We start from the raw sequence: 18135 nt of genomic DNA on the forward strand, positions 1-18135 counted from the left end.
CCACTGTTACCCAACTTTTGCGTATTTTTCTGTTTTCTTTGGACTTGGATATAATACATGTTCCTACAAGAAGCAGAAATACGGAAAGGAAGACTAAAAACAATTCCACTTTACCTCCACGTTTGCTTCGTTCTTTCCAGCTCCATTAATGCTTTGGGTCGGTCATTTTGTACACTCATGCTTTGCGCGCCGCGTTCACCGCTCAGCTGCTTGACCTTAGTCTAACAGTCAAAGTTAAACAAAAGAAAACATTGGAATTGGTGTCCACCACTGTGTATCAGTCCAATATCTATTTCACGGGTTTAGAGTGGTTCTACTCTGCCTGTGAAACAAAGTTGTGTAATACAGTAAAAACCTGCGAGCAAGAACCTGAAAATTAAGAACCTGTTAGCATCAAATCTGTCATTTATACCCCCTTTAAACAAGAACCTATTTAGCCTAGAAAATGAAAAGCAGGTTCTTATTTTCAAAAATCATCATTTAGTGATGCAGAGCTGGGTAAGAATCCTGTTTGGAAAAATAGGAGCTTGCGATTGCTGTGCAGATAAATCAAATAATGTAATAAAAACGTAAAGTGAAGGAAGGTTGATATTAATTGTATTGCATTATGAGGGGTGGGGTTGATTGAAAAATAGGCTGATTACCATTTTGTCTTGTAGCTGGATTTTATTGTTTTTACACAGAAATAAGAACCTATTTAAGAACCTAGATAGCCTAAAATTGTGTTAACTACCATTTAAACAAGAACCTGTTTAGGCTAACTCTTAAAAATGTAGGTTCTTACTCGCGGGTGTTTACTGCAAGTGACAAACAGTCAAAGTAAAATAAACAAAAAAAAAAAACAACGGAATTTGTGTCTACCACTGTTGACTATTTTTTCACGTGCGATGTATAATCACTCTATGTACGTTTACTGCAAATATAGTGTTATTATTAAGGTGGCTGCCTACTTTTGAACGTTCGAATTGAGCCCACGATGAGCGCGCGCTCAAAAACCGCTGAAAAATCTACAAGATTTTATTGAAGAACCATACGCGTTTTGAGCTTCAACAGGGCAAAACCCTCAAATTTTGCACGGGACTCTATATTTTTTGATAGCTCATTCGAAAAAACTCCTAAAAATCTAGGTTATATCAACATTTTAGGAAAAGTTTAAATCAGGAACACGTGAAAAAATAGATTTTTGTAGGGATTTTTGTTCGACTTTATGAGATTTTTTAAGAGCACCGAAACTACAAAATATGACAAATCAATGTATCTCTCTGTCTTTTTGTCGAAAATATCCATGTATTATTGTAGAATGATTGACTAGCCTTCATTCATGCAATCATATAGTCTGCAAATAACTATTATCTTATTCATCTTAATTTTTTTCTAATCACTTTTAGTGGCGCAATTTTTACTCCAAAAGCTGGTGCGTAGGCTTCCATTAAATGCTGATTATCTCAAAAACGAGCTCGGGACACCCTATTTTTCTTTCCAGATTTGGAATCAGCATTAAATTTCAATTCGGAAAATCGAAGTTTTAAAAAAAGCTTAAATCAATTTCCAAAAGTAGGCAGTCACCTTAAGGCAAGCATATAGGGTAATAAAGGTGTTTTATTTATGATTTGAAGTGAATTCTTAACAAGTAACTTTGACTACTTCTTTTATCTATTAAAATTTTAGAACGTTTTTCGAAATGGTGAACTACGAATGTGTTCCTTGATTGCAGACTCATTTACTCAGGGTTATTTAGTGTCTTTTCAGTGTCAAAATATTCATAAATACCAACAGTAAAGCAAAGAACACAGCTTCAACAATACAAACACTTTGAAATGGGACGTTTGCATGGTGGCGTCATTTGAATCCTACTACCAGACTCACTACCAGACTCCCTTGCATGATTTTGTTCCGTTAAATAGTACCAATTTTACAATAACTTACAAACTTCTCGCGCGCTGATTGGTTATTTTTTATCATCAATAAGAGGACAGACAGATAAAGCTGACGTCAACGAGCGCGCGCTCTTTCCATTAGTTGTTTTGTTCAGTAAAAATGAGACGCTTTTATCGTTTTTTGTTATTGTAAAAAACAAATTGACATCAGTTTTTATGTGTCTGTCCTCTTATTGACGATAGATTTCGTCATCACATTGTCAAAGTAGTATGCGGTGTAGTATCCACACTACTTTGACAATGTGATGACGCAATTTATCGTCAAGAGTACAGACACATAAAAAACTGATGTCTATTTGCTAACAGTCTTACTATTCTCATGAGGAAATACAAATTTGAATAAGAAAGAAAATTCACGAAGCATCTTGGTCGTGGGAGTAAAATGACGCCATCATGCAAACGTCCTATTCCATGGACCTTCACTGGAACACATGAATATCCTGTACAAAGTCGAGGCTAACCCTGAGCAACAGAGAAGTTTATACTAGAGTATGAATTCTAGTAACATTAATCGGTAGCTTGGCTACCTAATACAAGTAAACTAAACAAATATAATACAATCACTTAATTTCTTACCATAAGCTCGAGACCTAAAATTCCGGCAAAATTTCTTAAAATTTCTATTCTTAGCCAAAAAAATGTTTCAACATAAAATTGGCTTTCAATCTCTCCTATTGGACATTCCTTATGAGTTATCTTTACCATAGTTACGACCATTTCTCATTTTTTACCGATTAGTGAAAAACTATTACTTTTTTGGCGCTTCTCTGGCGGATGACCTTCGTCTTTCACGTCAGTTGCCATGGTTACGGACTAGTCGCTCCCATCACTGTTTGCCATTTTGTTACGGGCTGGGCCCTCCCATCACTGTTCCCATGGTTACGGACTGATCCCTATCTCTATTTCATCCCTTAATTTCTGTGGTGCAATTTCATGTTTCAATACTACTTTTTCTAACATCTCTTTTACATTCTTAGGGTGATCACCTATTCTGTTCCATACGAGAATCATCACTATCAGCACTACACTTCATCTTCCCTAGTGTTGGGCTCCCTGTGTTATCTATCTATCCTCTTGGTTTATCCAGAACGGGTTACCCTGTGGTTGAACCTTGACCTACCGGACTAGAGTCTGTAGATTGGCTCTCTAACTGATCTAACTGATCGACATCCATATCGTCTTCACTTGCAGTACACAAAGGACCTTTCGATTCATTTTGGACGGAGTATTGCTTGTCTTCAGTTTCCGAGGCGTTTCCATGGTGATCGGTTTCCATGACAACACCTCTATCAACCTCTTCTTTAAATAAAGGAGATGGTTTATCGCCTTTCATGTCCAGACTGGCAGTTGATGTTGATGAAACAATATTTAAAACCGTATTATCCTTTTCCACCATGGGACATTCCTCAGCTTGTTTGGTAGTCTGAATATTCTCCACCGTTGAAGATGCCTCTGTTAGCCTGTCGGTTTGGTCAGAGTGTTGCTCCATAGATGGCTCCTCAGCTGGCTTGTCTGTGAGAGTCGATTTCTCCATCAATTTCGATGTTTCTTCAGGTTCGCCTGTTTGAAATGGATCTTCCATCATCGCCGATTCCTCCATAGGTCTGCTTGTTTCATCGCTCTCTTGCTCTGCAAGCTTGTTGGGTTGAACAGGCGTTTGTACCATCAGAGACCCATCTGTAGGCTTACTTGCTTCATTGGAACCTTCTCCCATGACTTTCTCATCTGCAAGCTTGTCTGGTTGAACAGGCGTTTGTACCATCAGAGACCCATCTGTAGGCTTACTTGCTTCATTGGAACCTTCTCCCATGACTTTCTCATCTGCAAGCTTGTCTGGTTGAACAGGCGTTTGTACCATCAAAGACACCTCTGTAGGCTTACTTGCTTCATTGGAACCTTCTCCCATGACTTTCTCATCTGCAAGCTTGTCTGGTTGAACAGGCGTTTGTACCATCAAAGACACCTCTGTAGGCTTACTTGCTTCATTGGAACCCTCTCCCATGACTTTCTCATCTGCAAGCTTGTCTTGTTGAACAGGCGTTTGTACCATCAAAGACACCTCTGTAAGCTCACTTGCTTCATCGGAACCTTCTCCCATTTCCGAGTCGTCCAATGGCTTATCACTTTGAACAATCTCTTGCTCCATTGAAGATACCCTTTTAGGCTTATGCGGTTGATTGGAATTTTCCCCAGTAAAAGACTTACCTCCAACACTGACAGCTTCTCCGTGTTCTTTGCGTTCTTCTTCTATAGTCGATAACTCAACTAGTTTCTCAGTTACGCTAGGCTTTTCTTCTTCTGCAGGCTTCTCTTCCATCATTGATGTATCCTCAATAGGTTTATCTGATCGACTGCCCTCTTCTACCATTAATGATTCATTGTTTGAAGTTTTTATCCCTTCAACGAATGGGGATTCCTCAGCTGATTGGTCTGTTCGATTCGGTTTTTCTTCCATTGCCTGCTCTGCTTCTACTGTGTTGCTAGCTGTACTGGTCCCAGGGCCTTGTGTACCAGACGTTATTGTTGTCAAGGTCTGCGAAGACGGTGTCTGTTTAAAAATAATAATATTAAATAAAAACATTAAAAAATATATGATATATATAAACAATAAATAATAATAATAATAATAATAATAATAATAATAATAAATAATAATAATAATAATAATAAAACAGTCCAAAACAGGCGTGACAATTTTTCTGATTAATATGCTTTCTGACAATAACTCCATTTGCACCACTATCGATCCCCCCCTGCCAACACAAGAGGAAAGCGTCAATTTTAAATTCTACTTTACAAATCGTTCAATCAAAACGTGAGGTACGGTTACGTCAGAATACGACACGGCTATGATATCGTTAGCTAGAGCAGTTTTCCCATGACTGTGAAGCGTGCCGTGCAGTGATGTTTTCTATGATTTCTGGCTAATTCGTTTTCTAGCGCAATGTGGTTGGTCTGACAGTGCCGTGACTTTGGCGTGACCGTGTACGCGTTGTGTTAATGCCGTTAATGCCGTTCCAGGATTTGATTGGATGCACAGTAAATTTTCGAGCAATGTGATTGGTCCGGCGTATTTGGCCTTCCCTTAATAAGGTAAATAAAAAAATGTTTTTTAAATATATCTTGTTTTAATAGGGGGCCACGTAAAAAAAATTCAGTTTGGGAAGGGGTCGTACATTTGTTTTACTTGCAATCCAAAAAGTTCCCCCCCCCCCCCCCTCCCATGCCGTTAAAAAAGAACGGCCCCAAACCTGTTAAACAGGCACATACCTGATCAGTCAGTTTCCTTGGTGACACAGGGGATGAACCAGACAATGACCTCCCTTCTCCTGAGAATGCTTTTTGTGTTCGTCCAGTGTTCCTACTAATGACCCCACTAAACGATGCCTCAGTGTTTATCACTGATGAAGAGTGTTGTGAGGCCGATGTACCACTGGCTTTCATTTGCTGGTTGTGAGCTAGAGTCAGAGTCTCCTGGTTCAATGGTTGGACCGGTGTGTGGGTCTTTCCTAGGCACAACTCTATGTGGTCTTTATCTTTGTTGTAAGCAAATACCTGGGGAAATAAGTGATCAGACGCATTTATGACAGGAACTTTTAGAGCACATGTCATTCCTTTGTATACTTTTCTTTCCTTGTCGGTAGCCATTGGATCTGGGATATTCTATCGATAGCTGGTAACAACCTCTGGACTGGGCAAAGTCAGAGAAATCATGTGACACATGAATATGAATACAGCTCAAACAAAGAAAATACTCAAGAGGTGAGAGGCGAGTGCACTACTTCTGTACCACACTAGGGATGAGGGCAAAACAATTGCATCTCGCGGTACCCGATTTAGAGGGGAGGGGAGGTGTTACCCAGAACCCACCACCTCTGGAAGTGAAATCTTAGATTTTGTCCCAAAATATTTCCAAAACTAAAAGCCAAATCATAGAATCAATGGACCGTCTGTCTGCATGTATGCTAAGAAAGATATTTGTATATAGAAATTGCCACTACAGACCCCCAGTGTCAAGCATTTGAACAGGTCTCTGAGGGGGGAGGGATTATGTACCGGTAACCACCACCTTAATTCATAAAATCGGGTCCCTATTTTGGACCATTGTTTTGGCCTCGCCCCCTAGAGTCCCTATTCAAAAAGAGGGTTGGACCTACCCTACATGTAGTGTGCACTGTACATGTATATATTAACCAACAACGCCCTATTTCTATTGTTTGATGTTGGGTTTGAGTTTCGATGGAAAACCTGTCCCAGGTTTGGAATTTAGCATTAATAATAACAGGGGAGAGCGGGTCTGGATTCAAAACCTGGGACAGGTTTTCCATCGAAATTCAAACCCTCCATCAAACATTAACAATAGGGCCTGGTTGTTTTTTGAACCAGTTAAAACGCACATGCTCGGATTTGCATTGAAATTCAGGACCCTCGCCCTAGCGTTTTATCCTTTATACACAAACATGTCTAATTAAAAGTTCTAGAAATCAAGACTGACCTTGTTTGGTAGTTGGGGTATCGTAAAATGCTGATCGTCTACCAAGGGTCCAAGATTAGTCACCAGGTTATAGTAGTATCCACCATTCTCAAACATCTGGGGGGTCCTGCACGCTGCTTCCCACAGGTCGTTACCTAGGTTACCTGACAATGCGAACAGCACCGATGCTAGCGCTGATGTGTCAAAATCCACTGAAAATAATAATAAGAAAAGTCATGAGAAGCCATAGCGGTGACGTAGTGTTTAAACCAAGACTAATGTGAAATACAAATGAAACTCTGGTTGATAACACATGATGTCATTGTAGGCTGGTTATGAGATTCATGAAATTCATTCATCTGATTGGTACCGAGCAATAGAATACTCTCTGGTTGATAGCACATGATGGGCAGTGAAGTTCACAAATTTCATTGATCCCAAGCAATAGCCCTCTTCACAGTTCCCTGCGCCATTTTGAACGGTAGGCCAACAGTAGGCTAGCAATGATAGAGACATGTGAATAATTGCCCAAGGTGTTGAAAAAAAAGGTCTCTATTGTTGCAAGCTCACCATTAGTCTCACTTTTTGAAAGGGACTTCTATTGCTTACCATCCATAGGAGTATCTTTCTTTTTCTCTTCACATTCTTCCTCAGGACCTTCACTACCCTCCCCTCCCACAGCACCAGCCACGTCCATCTTCTTCTCCTCCGGCATCTCCACATCTATTGGTTGCGGTGCTACAGGTTCTGGGGGAGGCAACACTTCTACCGTTACTCTATCCCCATGCTGTATTGGTATTGGTTCCTCTTCTTTGCCTTCTTCTGGGGGGTTCAACAAATGAGGGGGGAATCCATATCGAATCTTCTGATCCCCTGGAGGTACCCCTAGTTCTTTGTGGATGGCTTCTTGTAATTGGCTGAAAGTAGCGTTTAGGGGTAGGGTGAGGTCGTGTTGTCCACCTAAAGATGATGTCAGGCGGATTTTCTTGTCTGTTCTTTGGGCATGAGTTGATGTTGGAGTTTGAAGGGAAGGAGTTGGTGGTTTTTTGTTCTAAAAAAAAAACAAGATCATTTTAGATTGGGTCCTGTGGTCAAAGGTTCAATACTGTGACTCAACAACATGTGGCAAGCATGAGCAGTATGTTTTGCTAATGCACCTCTTCAATGAAACCTGGGTTCAATAGACGACTTACACTAACAGGCCACATGACGCCACCTCCCTTAAAAGGAGGAGTTGTGTGAAAACCAACTTTAGAAATGAAAAGAAATTTTAATTCCCTTTTTCCTGTTTCGCTTGCTATGAGCTAAAACTCTGCCACTCTATTAATATTGAGGTGCTCTTTTCATTTCTGTTGTTCATTTTAACAAGGCTGCTCGTTTTAAGGGAGGTAGGGTCACTTGACCTGTTAAGTGCAAGTCGTCTATCCCTGGACTCGTCGTAATATGTGAGTAGGGTTGCTTGTTGGTTCTCTCCTGTGCTTTAAGGGTTTCCCCAGGTTCTCCTTTCTTCCTTTCTCCACAAAAATCAACACTCTTATTTCGATCTGATTAGGCATTGACTGTTATAGTGAATCATGAGTTTCTGCCTCGGTAGACTTAGCAATCCCTCCCTGTATGGTCAAAACAGACTAAATCTCATTTTCTAATGGTTTTTTGTTGGTTTTCTCCTGTGCTTTGAGGGATTTTTTATGAATTCTCAGGTTACTACGATGTCTAAATATTTCAAAGTTTTCTCATACCTGGTGTTGTTTTGGAGGGCTTTTCACAGGTGATTTTTGCAGTTTTGTCTGCCTGTGCTGTGTTATCGCAGCATGATGCTCAGTCTTGATTTTGATTCTTTTCTCTGTCTCACTCTGCGTCAACTCTTCTCTGTGGAAGGTCTTTTTCTTCTGCCCTGTGAGGATGATCTTGGAGGGAATGAAGGCATCTACTGCCGCGGCTTCAGATGATGAGCAGGGTGGTAGATTTGGAATATCTGGACGAGCACCTGTGTATGTACCAACAGACAAAAAAAAAATTATTTCTTTATCGCAATGATGAAAAGAAAATAGTTTTGCATATGGTAGCTGCATTCTCTTCTTTCACATAACTATAATATTTTGCAGCATTGGGTGCTAACCATAGGAAAAAACCACACTTACTGGAGCAGAACTAAGTTCTACTTTGTGCAACACTACTGTATGTGTAATAAGAAAATTGCAAGACAACCGCTGTTTCACTGTGCAATTCTATAGCAACTTGTCTTGCATTGACATTGCAAGAAAAGTTGCTGGGAAAATTGCACAGTGTAGCAGGTGTGGAATGAGTGGGTGTGTGGATGGATGGATGGACGGATGGATGGACGGACGGATGGATGGATGGATGGATGGATGGATGGATGGATGGATGGATGGATAGGTGGATGGATGAATGGGTGGGTGGGTGGATGGATGGATGGATGGACGGGTGGGTGGATGGACGGATGGGTAGATGGATGGATGGATGGATGGGTGGGTGGGTGGGTGGGTGGGTGGGTGGGTGGATGGATGGATGGATGGATGGATTTATTTATACTAATTTATAATACTACATGCAATAATGTATAACAATTTACCTTTATTTTCGCCTTCTTTCCTAGCCGTCTGCCTCAATATGGTGTCAACTACTTTCTGCACCAGCCTCTCACTGCCAAATTCACCAGGGAAATGATTCTGTACCAGTCTCCCAGCTACCTCATAGACATTAGAGTTTAACGACTCATCACTTTCATGTTGAAACCAGTAGACATTCTCCTTGATGCTTTTACCACCCCATTCAAGGGCCACTGGAAAGCTGTGCAAAAGAAATGATATTTTAGAGTAAGCAATCTGGTATCGCAAATTGTACATAATTCTGATTGGTTAAGATACTGGTAGCTTATTTCTCATTTGAAAGATAGAAAAAAGATAGAAAAAAGGGAAAAAATAGTCTTTTTTCTGTCATTTTGTTATAATAATAAAAATAAAAATAAAAATATTATTATTATTATTATTATTATTATCATTTCATTATTATATTCAATAATTGGAAGTATTATTGAAAGATAATTTCACTGGTATGCATTAATACAGAGATTAAATCGTACAGTGTGTCATCCATTCATTCATTGATTCATTGTTCATTTATGCATTCATTCATTCATTAATAATAATAATAATAATAATAACAATAATAATAATAATAATAATAATAATAATAATAATAATAACAATGTTTATACAGGAAGCTCTCATCACCAACATGCTTTCCAGAGAGGTTGTGCAAAAACAAAATAAAACAGAAACAAAGAAAGAAAGAATAATTATTTCTATTATACATACGTATATATATATATATATATATTATTATAAACAAAATAATACTATTTATTACCAAGGGTGGATCCAGGGTTTTTTTGAAGGGGGGTCTTAGGGGTAAATTTTGTAGGCAAAGGAATCCCAGTCGCATTTTTACCACAAGAAGCCCATTTGACCTCAGGAATGACAGGGGGGTCGCGATCCCCCGACCCTCCCCCTAGATGCGCCCTTGATTACACATTAAAGGTGGATATCTATGAAATAAAGCCATGAATAAAAACCATATCAGTGAAGTGATACAATATCACTTCACGGTAAAACCGTCCAATAAGGGAGGACTGTTAAATACATAGATAAAAAAGAGCAAAATTATCGTAAAATAAGGTAGGTGCCTCCTTGCAGTGATTTCTAAATCATTTCAGTCAGTGGCCACACGAAATGTAAATCACTGTTTACTGCTGTTAGTGCGTGCATGTGGCAAGTGTAAATCCCAATGGCAGCAGGTATTAAGTTATCCAATGGGTAGTTCCAGAAAATATCCATACCCCTCCATGGGCGGCATTTTGGAATTCCGAAGAAGAGGGGGGGTTTCTTAGATCAGGAATCCCGAAGGAAAGGGGGGCATCTTGGTCTGGAAAATTATTTCAAAGGATGGTGGGAGAATTGATTTTGAAATATCTATGTGAAAAGAGTGGATGAACCAGCTGATCTTCGAAGTCTTTCGATCGCTTCGTAGGTATAAACATGACTCAAAAACCTAAAATTCAACAATATTGTTGCTAATTGATTAAAAAATTATCCATTTCAAACCTTTTACACCAAAGTTCAATGTAAATAACATAAAGTAAACATGATAAAGCTGCTTTGAAGTACCTACTCTTTGACATACCTAAAACTCCTACTTGGAACCATAGGAACCTCCGTGATTTTTGCAATATTGTGAATTCGCTACCAGTCCCCTTTTGTGTTTGCAAGTTAATGTGTTTACTTTAAAATAATGTGATATCTTGCGGTTGTTTTGATGTCATTTGCTGCTTTACCAAAAAGCAACACGATTTTGTATTTATTTCTAATGTTTTTATGTAAAATCTATAGCTGTGTGCTTTGGCTGCCTGTTCTCTATGTAGGGAATACGTATTCTTTGCTGTGACGTATTTCTTGATTATAAAGCCTGCATTAACTAAGATCAGCGGTTATTCAGAAAATTAAGATGGCGACAATCGAAAACACATTTATTCACAAGTTCTGTTCCGCTTCATTTGTGCATTGTTTGTCCAAGGAAGCAAAGAAAAATGTCGAAGATCAAGGATAAGTTATGATAAGAACAATGAAATTATGTATTTTTTTTCTTATCATTTCGAAGTTTTAAGACCTCTGGGTGAAGTTCCATTAATTGTAGTTCGCGGTAATATGCGCTTTTCGACTTTGATTCCTAAGTTCGTCTCCGTTTGTCTTGCATGAAAATAGCGACTATTTCTTTGTCTAGAAAGCTATTAAGAGAATACAGTGTATATAATGATATAGAATTCCAGGGGGGAGGGGGGGTACACAGATATGGAATTCCTTGAGCCAGGGGACTTTAACCATTTCGGAATTTCCGAAGGCAAGGGGGGCAAAAAAATCAATGCCGCCCCCAGTAGGGGTATGGATATTTTCTGGAACTACCCAATTCCTCTTTTCATCCAACATTAAAGGGAACAATATACAACGTTCTCAAACACTTTACAATGAAGAAAAAACTTTAAAAACTTAACTCACACTTCAGGTAGATTGTCATATTCCATTCCGTCCCAGAAGTGTTTGAACCCACAAGAACATTTGGTTTTGCCAGACACAGGGGTACAGGTTCGATCTCCATTCACATATACTGGGGAACCATCAGCTTTAACTATTCTTAGAGGTCCTTTGCATAGACTACACAACGTCAGGTCTACACCCTACGGCAAGAATGTACAACAAAATTAAAGCTAGTTTCAAGCTAGTGTCAGAATAGACCTTTTAACCCATACGGCAGCCATCTTGAATAACAGATTTTACGAATGGATGCAAATGAGATGCAAATGAGACAACATTGTATTGACCCAATAGCCTCACTCATATAATTCTTATAACAGCTATTCTGTTGTTTTAATAAAGACATCATAGGATGATGTTGAGAAGGCAACTCCTGGAAAATTAATGAAACCTTACTTTATTTTTACTCACTACGGAGAATTCACCCTTTCAGCGATAGCCATCACGTCGTTAACACTTTGTTGGATTGTGTTACGGCCACCAAAAAGTTCGAAAATCATTCTCAGATTCCAATACAAAAATTCACTGAGTTTAAAGAGAAAATTTAGATAGATTTCTTTAGTTAGCTCTCTTAACAGCAATAAAAAAACCTTCAATCGAGTTAGAAAAATGATATTTTACTTGTATTTAGAGAATTAACTAAGCAAACCAATTAAATAGTTCATTTAAAGCAAGTACATTTGTCCGAACTTCTTGGTGACCGTAACACAATCCAACACAATTCATACCATGTGACGGCTAGCGCCGAAAAGGTGAATTGGCTAAATGTTCTCAGCCAATCAGATAACAGCTACTGTATTTTCAAACACATGTAAAATCTGTGGTTGCGATTTGCAAGTTGGAATTTGGTTCATACCGACTGATTACTTTTCATCGACAGCAGCAAAAAAAAAATTTCAGCTTGCAGCTCGCAGCTAGCCAGTTCGCATGTTTATAAAAATTTCATTATGCAAGATAGTGAGTAAAATATACCTCATGTTTTATTGGCTTCAGGACATCATTATCAGCATTGTACAAGCAAATCAAATTATGATCTGGGAAGGAATACATCTGCCCATTAGCCAGACCCCCTTCCACATGAGCTGCCGACACATACATCTTTCCTCCCGGAGCCAGCCACTCTTGATTGACAGGACAATCATACTCTGATACAGCCTGGCAAGCAATACATCTCATTAAAGCTTTATTCTGTACTCTCTGTCTAGTTCTGTCAATTACAGTCTGTGGAAGGACACCCACTACTCCAGACGGCTTGAAAATAAACTGATGTACTTCAGTCACAAGTGATGCCGAGACACCATTGATTTCTAAAAACTTGTCGTCCATAGCTTTCATCAAGCGATGAAGGTACGCATCACTCATTGTACGAGATCCTCCAACAGTACAAACATCATTAATATCAAATTCAATGTACTCTTTCAAATACTCATCAGGTATCCCCCAAGCTTTGGGGATAATCCCACTAGGAATTTGCGCAGGTGGTTTATTTCGAATATTCACGAGAGGGATATAATGATTGCGGCCTGAGTTACTCCACGCTATAGCTAAAGGTGGTATCAGCAAGCCATCTTTTTTCCTGCACAAGTCATTATCCACAAGTGCTGGCAGGAATGTTCCACTATAGTCGGCACTAGATTGTATCCCTGATATACTATCAAGCAATAATATTGGTCGATGAAGGACGTTAGCCAGACCGAATATGTGGATATTCCTAAGACCCAATGGTTGGTCGTCTGTTGGTTGAAAATCTGGCCCAGCTTCAGATATGATCAAGTCCCATTCATCATTTCCAATAAAATCCACAAATAATGCTTTATACTTTGTGATATTTTGCTTCAAGTGTTCCTGTAGATTTACCATCAGTGGATGCCAAAAGATTTCTCTCCCGACTAAAGCACGTGAAATTGCATGGACAAGACAGTGACCATCACCATCAACATGCAGAGGAACTATCCTTTCTTCGTCATCATTTACTTCCTTTATCCTTTTTGTGATTCCTTGTAGGTACTCAATAGAGCCTGATCTATCTCTTCCATAGCCTGAGGTATCTAAATACTCCTCTTCTATAAAAAAAGCTCGATCTTCTAAATGAGAACAGTCAAAAATATCGCCTTGGCCCATTTCTCTCAATAACTTCGCTTCAGACGTCTTATTATCCATCCCATAGTGAGTCAAAAGTGGAGAGACCAACCTACAATGGTAATTCGAATATCCCTTGACTTTAACGAGGTCCGTTCCTTTCTTTAAAGCACTCCTGGTCAACAAAACAGACCTTAATAGATTCCTCAAAGCTTCTGCAGGGTCCTTTACCAGCTCTACTTGAAGTAATAAGTCTTTGTGGTAGTGTTTTCCACAACCTGTACATTCAATACTTGAAGCTGCGTACGAAGGGAAGAATAACTTGCTATTACACTCTCCATCAGGGCAGAACCCACTGTACACCGGTATTTCGGCCTTGTTGGTCGACATTGAAAGGAAAATTGATAAAATTTAAGACATTTTTGAGGAAATTTAAGAATTTTTGGTTGTATTTTGATTACCTGTTTGAAACGGACTACGCATGCGCTGGTTTACAAGAATTTGACCCGGGTGACGCAACTAACGTTAATACAGGGAACCCATGAAGAGAAGAGAGGAAAAGAGAAGAGAAGAGAAGAGAAGAGAAGTAAAGAGAAGAGAAGAGAAGAGAAGAGAAGAGAAGAGAAGAGAACGAAGAGAAGAGACCTCTCCTACTCGCCTTTCTTCCTCTCCTCTCCTCTCCTGCTCCTCTCCCCTCTCCTTTCTTCCCTCTCCCTCCTCTCATCTCACTCTCCTACTCTCCTCTCTCTCCTCTCCTCTCCCCTCCTCTCCTCTCCCCCCCTCTACCCCTCCCTCCCCCTCCTCTCCCCTCCCCCCCTCCTCCCCCCTCTCCCCTCTCCCCCTCCTCCTCCCCCTCCCTCCCCCTCGCCCCTTCCTCTCGCCCCCCCTCCCCCCACCTCTCCCCCTCTCCCCTCCCTCCCCCCCTCTATCCCATCTCTCCCCTCCCCCCCCCTCTCCCCCTCCCCCACTAACCTGCTTAACATAAACACACCCCTAACTCTATACCCCCCCCTCAACTAACCAAGATAACATAAGATACATAATTCACTAATAACTAATATAACATAAATAATAAAGAACAAATCATAACACCAGATACAACAAATAAAGACAACATAATAAAACAACAGAATAGAACAACAAATTAAGACAACATAATATATACAACAAATAAAGACAAATAATAGAAGGATTCAAGGCAAGGCAAGGCAAGGAAGGCAAGGCAAGGCAAGGCAAGGCAAGGCAAGGCAAGGCAAGGGAAGAGAAGAGAAGAGAACAGAACAGAAGAGAAGAGAACAGAAGAGAACAGAACAGAAGAGAACAGAAGAGAACAGAAGAGAACAGAAGAGAACAGAAGAGAACAGAAGAGAACAGAAGAGAACAGAAGAGAAGAAAAGAGAACAGAAGAGAAGAACAAAACATCCCCAATAATATTTTCATAAAATTGATAAATATAAGAATAATATTGATAAATGTTATTGATCTGAATGTTTTTTTTAAGTTTTTTTCTTTCGTTTTCCCTCTACGGCTCTCGTTTCATTAAAACTATTCTTGGCCCTATTTTATCGTTCTTCCTAATAATTCTGATGAGAAGCGTTTAAGCTCGTTTAATTACTTCTGTGAATTAATTTACCAAAAGCAAAACATTTAGAGTGGTCGGCATAGTCAATCGAGTTCTTTCCTATATGCTTAGGCAGCCGAACAATTAATGAAATGTTATCATTACTATAAATATAAGGCAGGATAAATCCAATAATAAAATAACTACTCAGTCGATATAATGATTAAAAACTTTTAATAAAAGTTCTAATTGCGATGACAATTATAATCAAATGGAAGCTGTTAAAGACGCGTGCGAATGAATTGAAATGGATGAACGAAATTCTTTATTTTTCGTTGTGAAAAATATAATTTGTTTCTTAGTTTGAAGCTTCAAAATCAATTGCAATTTTATTCCTTTCTTCCTTCCTTCCTTCATGCATTTCTGCGTTTCTGCATTCACTGTCTTACTCTTTCTTTCTTTCTTTCTTTCTTTCTTCCTTCCTTCCTTCCTTCCTTTCTTTCTTTCTTCCTTTCTTTCTTTCTTTCTTTCATTCATTTATTCATTCATTCTTTCCGTTTCTTTCTTTCTTTCTTTCTTTCTTTCTTTCTTTCTTTCTTTCTTTCTTTCTTCTTTCTTTCTTTAATTTCTTTCTTTTTTTGTGTGGCAAGAGTGCCTAGAAAAATGATCAAACAATTTCAACTCACAGTTGATTTTTGCGGAGGGAGGAAAACCAGAGAACCTGGAGAAAAACCCTTGTGGCAAGGGAGAGTACAACACATCAAACAAACTCAACTCACATGTTGATTTTTATGGAGGGAGGAAAACCAGAGAACCTGGAGAAAAACCCTCGTGGCAAGGGAGAAAACGACACATCAAACAAACTCAACTCACATGTTGATTTTTATGGAGGGAGGAAAACCAGAGAACCTGGAGAAAAACCCTTGTGGCAAGGGAGAGTACAACACATCAAACAAACTCAACTCACATGTTGATTTTATGGAGGGAGGAAAACCAAAGAACCTGGAGAAAAACCCTCGTGGCAAGGGAGAAAACGACACATCAAACAAACTCAACTCACATGTTGATTTTTATGGAGGGAGGAAAACCAAAGAACCTGGAGAAAAACCCTCGTGGTAAGGGAGAGAACAACACATCAAACAAACTCAACTCACATGTTGATTTTTATGGAGGGAGGAAAACCAGAGAACCTGGAGAAAAACCCTCGTGGTAAGGGAGAGAACAACACATCAAACAAACTCAGTCTAGTAGACACAGCTTTCACTATATTGACACAGCTAGCTACGACCTGTAAGCGTCTTTTAAAAGCACCAAAGAAAATATTCAACACAAAGTTTTTAATTTTTTTTCTCGCATTTTCCCCCCAGCACAGTAACGGCAATTACATATCAGACCTTGTCGGACCTAATTAAGTAAAAATAAATCGTTGGACTTTTTAATATAAATATTATTGTATTTAAACATATTTCATTTATGAGACAGTTTTCCCAAAGTGATTTTTTCCTCCTCGTTGTCTTAATAGTCTTTATCTCTGGCTTGGCATATTTCCAGTAATTAAAGTAAACTTCTGGAGAGTCTTCTAACACATCTAGTGCTATCCTAAAAGTGTTTAATTTTTTTAATCATGACGCGGAAAAAATTAACAGTTGTATGACTTTTTTTGTTTTTGTTGTTTTTTTTTTTTTTTTTTTTGGTTCTGAATTTTTTTTTTCGCAAACATTTTTTTATCTGTTGTTTTTCATTTTATCTTTTAGTTTCAACCAGCAACCGTAATATTCTCAAGCAGTTGAATATTCAACTGGCAATCACTTGATTTTGGCACATCTTTGATTTTATTATTGTTATCTTTTGTTAAATACAATTTAGACGTTTTTCTGGGGTTTTTTTTTTCCATCGTTTGTCTTGACTAGTACCTCGCTATTTCGTTTGCTCATTTTTACTTCACGCTGAACTGTCGTTTTAGTTTTCCCATCATCGTCGTCCCATCAAACATTTTTCCTTTCAAAAAAATCAGTATCAAACAATACAGTTTATTGTTACGAATACCATTGCTAAGTCAAATTAAAATAACCTTTTCTGATATATTCATTTTTCAAAAACATTAAACTCAGAGACCAAATCTTTTTTAAATCTCATTTTTTATTTCATTTATCGAGTTGTGACTCACAATCATTATTCGTAGTTCGTAATCAATTCAGCTATCCGAGTTAGATCGGAGTACGTTTGCAGCGTTCCTCTCTCCTTCACTCGGTTTTCTTTATTGTTTATTTTTAATCATGAGATATTTTTATAGATAAACTGTGTGTATGTAATGGTTGTACAATTCAAAGTTTGTTCAGTTGTTGTAAATCAGTTTTTTTTAATTACTGTTTGGCATAAGCTCTTGCAAATGTCATATCGGTTCTATTTTCTTTGTTTGCGTTCTACCTCACTTGCGATATAGTTCATTCGTTTTCAACAAAGCTGTAGAGTAAAATGGCTCAAAACCAAATCATACGGATTTTGAAGAAGAAGTTCTTGCTAAGATAGTACCTAAACATCTATTTTTGAGTATTTTTCAATAATGATGGTTGTCAGTATAATGGCGATCATCTAGTTTCGGTTGCTATAGTTACTACGAGTTTTTATATAGTTTTTTTAGTTTTACTCTTTATGTCAGGAGGCCACAGGAAAAGAGAATTGCACGGAAAATGAAATATCTATTTGTACATTATTTAACGTTAGGTTATATTTCCTATTCTATACAATTTCTGATTATCTTTGCTTGGCTATTAAGAGTATATATTTTTGTTATCTAAGCTGTCGTTGCTGTCTTAGCCACTATATTGATAGTTTTCAACCATTCCCAAGAGAATTAAATAACAAAAGACACGGCGGCCATGTTGGAGGATATAACAAAAAAAATTCGTTGACAATTCTTTCGTTAAGTTCCTCCAACATGGCCGCCGTGAAAACCATCAATACACAGTGTACGTT

At 38.6% G+C, this 18135-nt stretch overlaps 1 protein-coding gene across 1 annotated transcript; it reads right to left on the reverse strand.

Moving 5' to 3' along the window:
- Positions 1-646: 646 nt before the first annotated feature.
- Positions 647-14055, reverse strand: LOC116305285 (deubiquitinating protein VCPIP1). The gene is made up of 8 exons (XM_089040154.1): positions 12492-14055; positions 11484-11662; positions 9005-9222; positions 8151-8398; positions 7021-7462; positions 6433-6623; positions 5208-5492; positions 647-4485 (listed from the first exon to the last, which is right to left on the reverse strand). The coding sequence occupies exons 1-8, from the start codon at positions 13986-13988 to the stop codon at positions 3031-3033; spliced, it is 4515 nt and encodes a 1504-aa protein (XP_088896280.1). The 5' UTR covers positions 13989-14055; the 3' UTR covers positions 647-3030.
- Between the last annotated feature and the right edge of the window lie 4080 nt (positions 14056-18135).

The sequence above is a fragment of the Actinia tenebrosa genome, unplaced genomic scaffold, assembly GCF_029948245.1.
Source record: "Actinia tenebrosa isolate PJP-AT-01 unplaced genomic scaffold, QUT_ActTen_1.0 PGA_scaffold7__59_contigs__length_16204524, whole genome shotgun sequence".
In the NCBI taxonomy this organism is placed as follows: Eukaryota; Metazoa; Cnidaria; class Anthozoa; order Actiniaria; family Actiniidae; genus Actinia; species Actinia tenebrosa.

What these genes read in the sequence shown, in the direction of transcription:
- LOC116305285 (XM_089040154.1), bottom strand. Translation starts at nt 13,988, where the DNA reads ATGTCGACCAACAAGGCCGAAATACCGGTGTACAGTGGGTTCTGCCCT. An exon ending in TATGACAATCTACCTGAAGT is followed by an intron (nt 9,223 to 11,483) that starts GTGAGTTAAGTT and finishes TCTTTTGCACAG; the next exon opens with CTTTCCAGTGGCCCTTGAAT. An exon ending in CAAGGAAACTGACTGATCAG is followed by an intron (nt 4,486 to 5,207) that starts GTATGTGCCTGT and finishes ATTTTTAAACAG; the next exon opens with ACACCGTCTTCGCAGACCTT.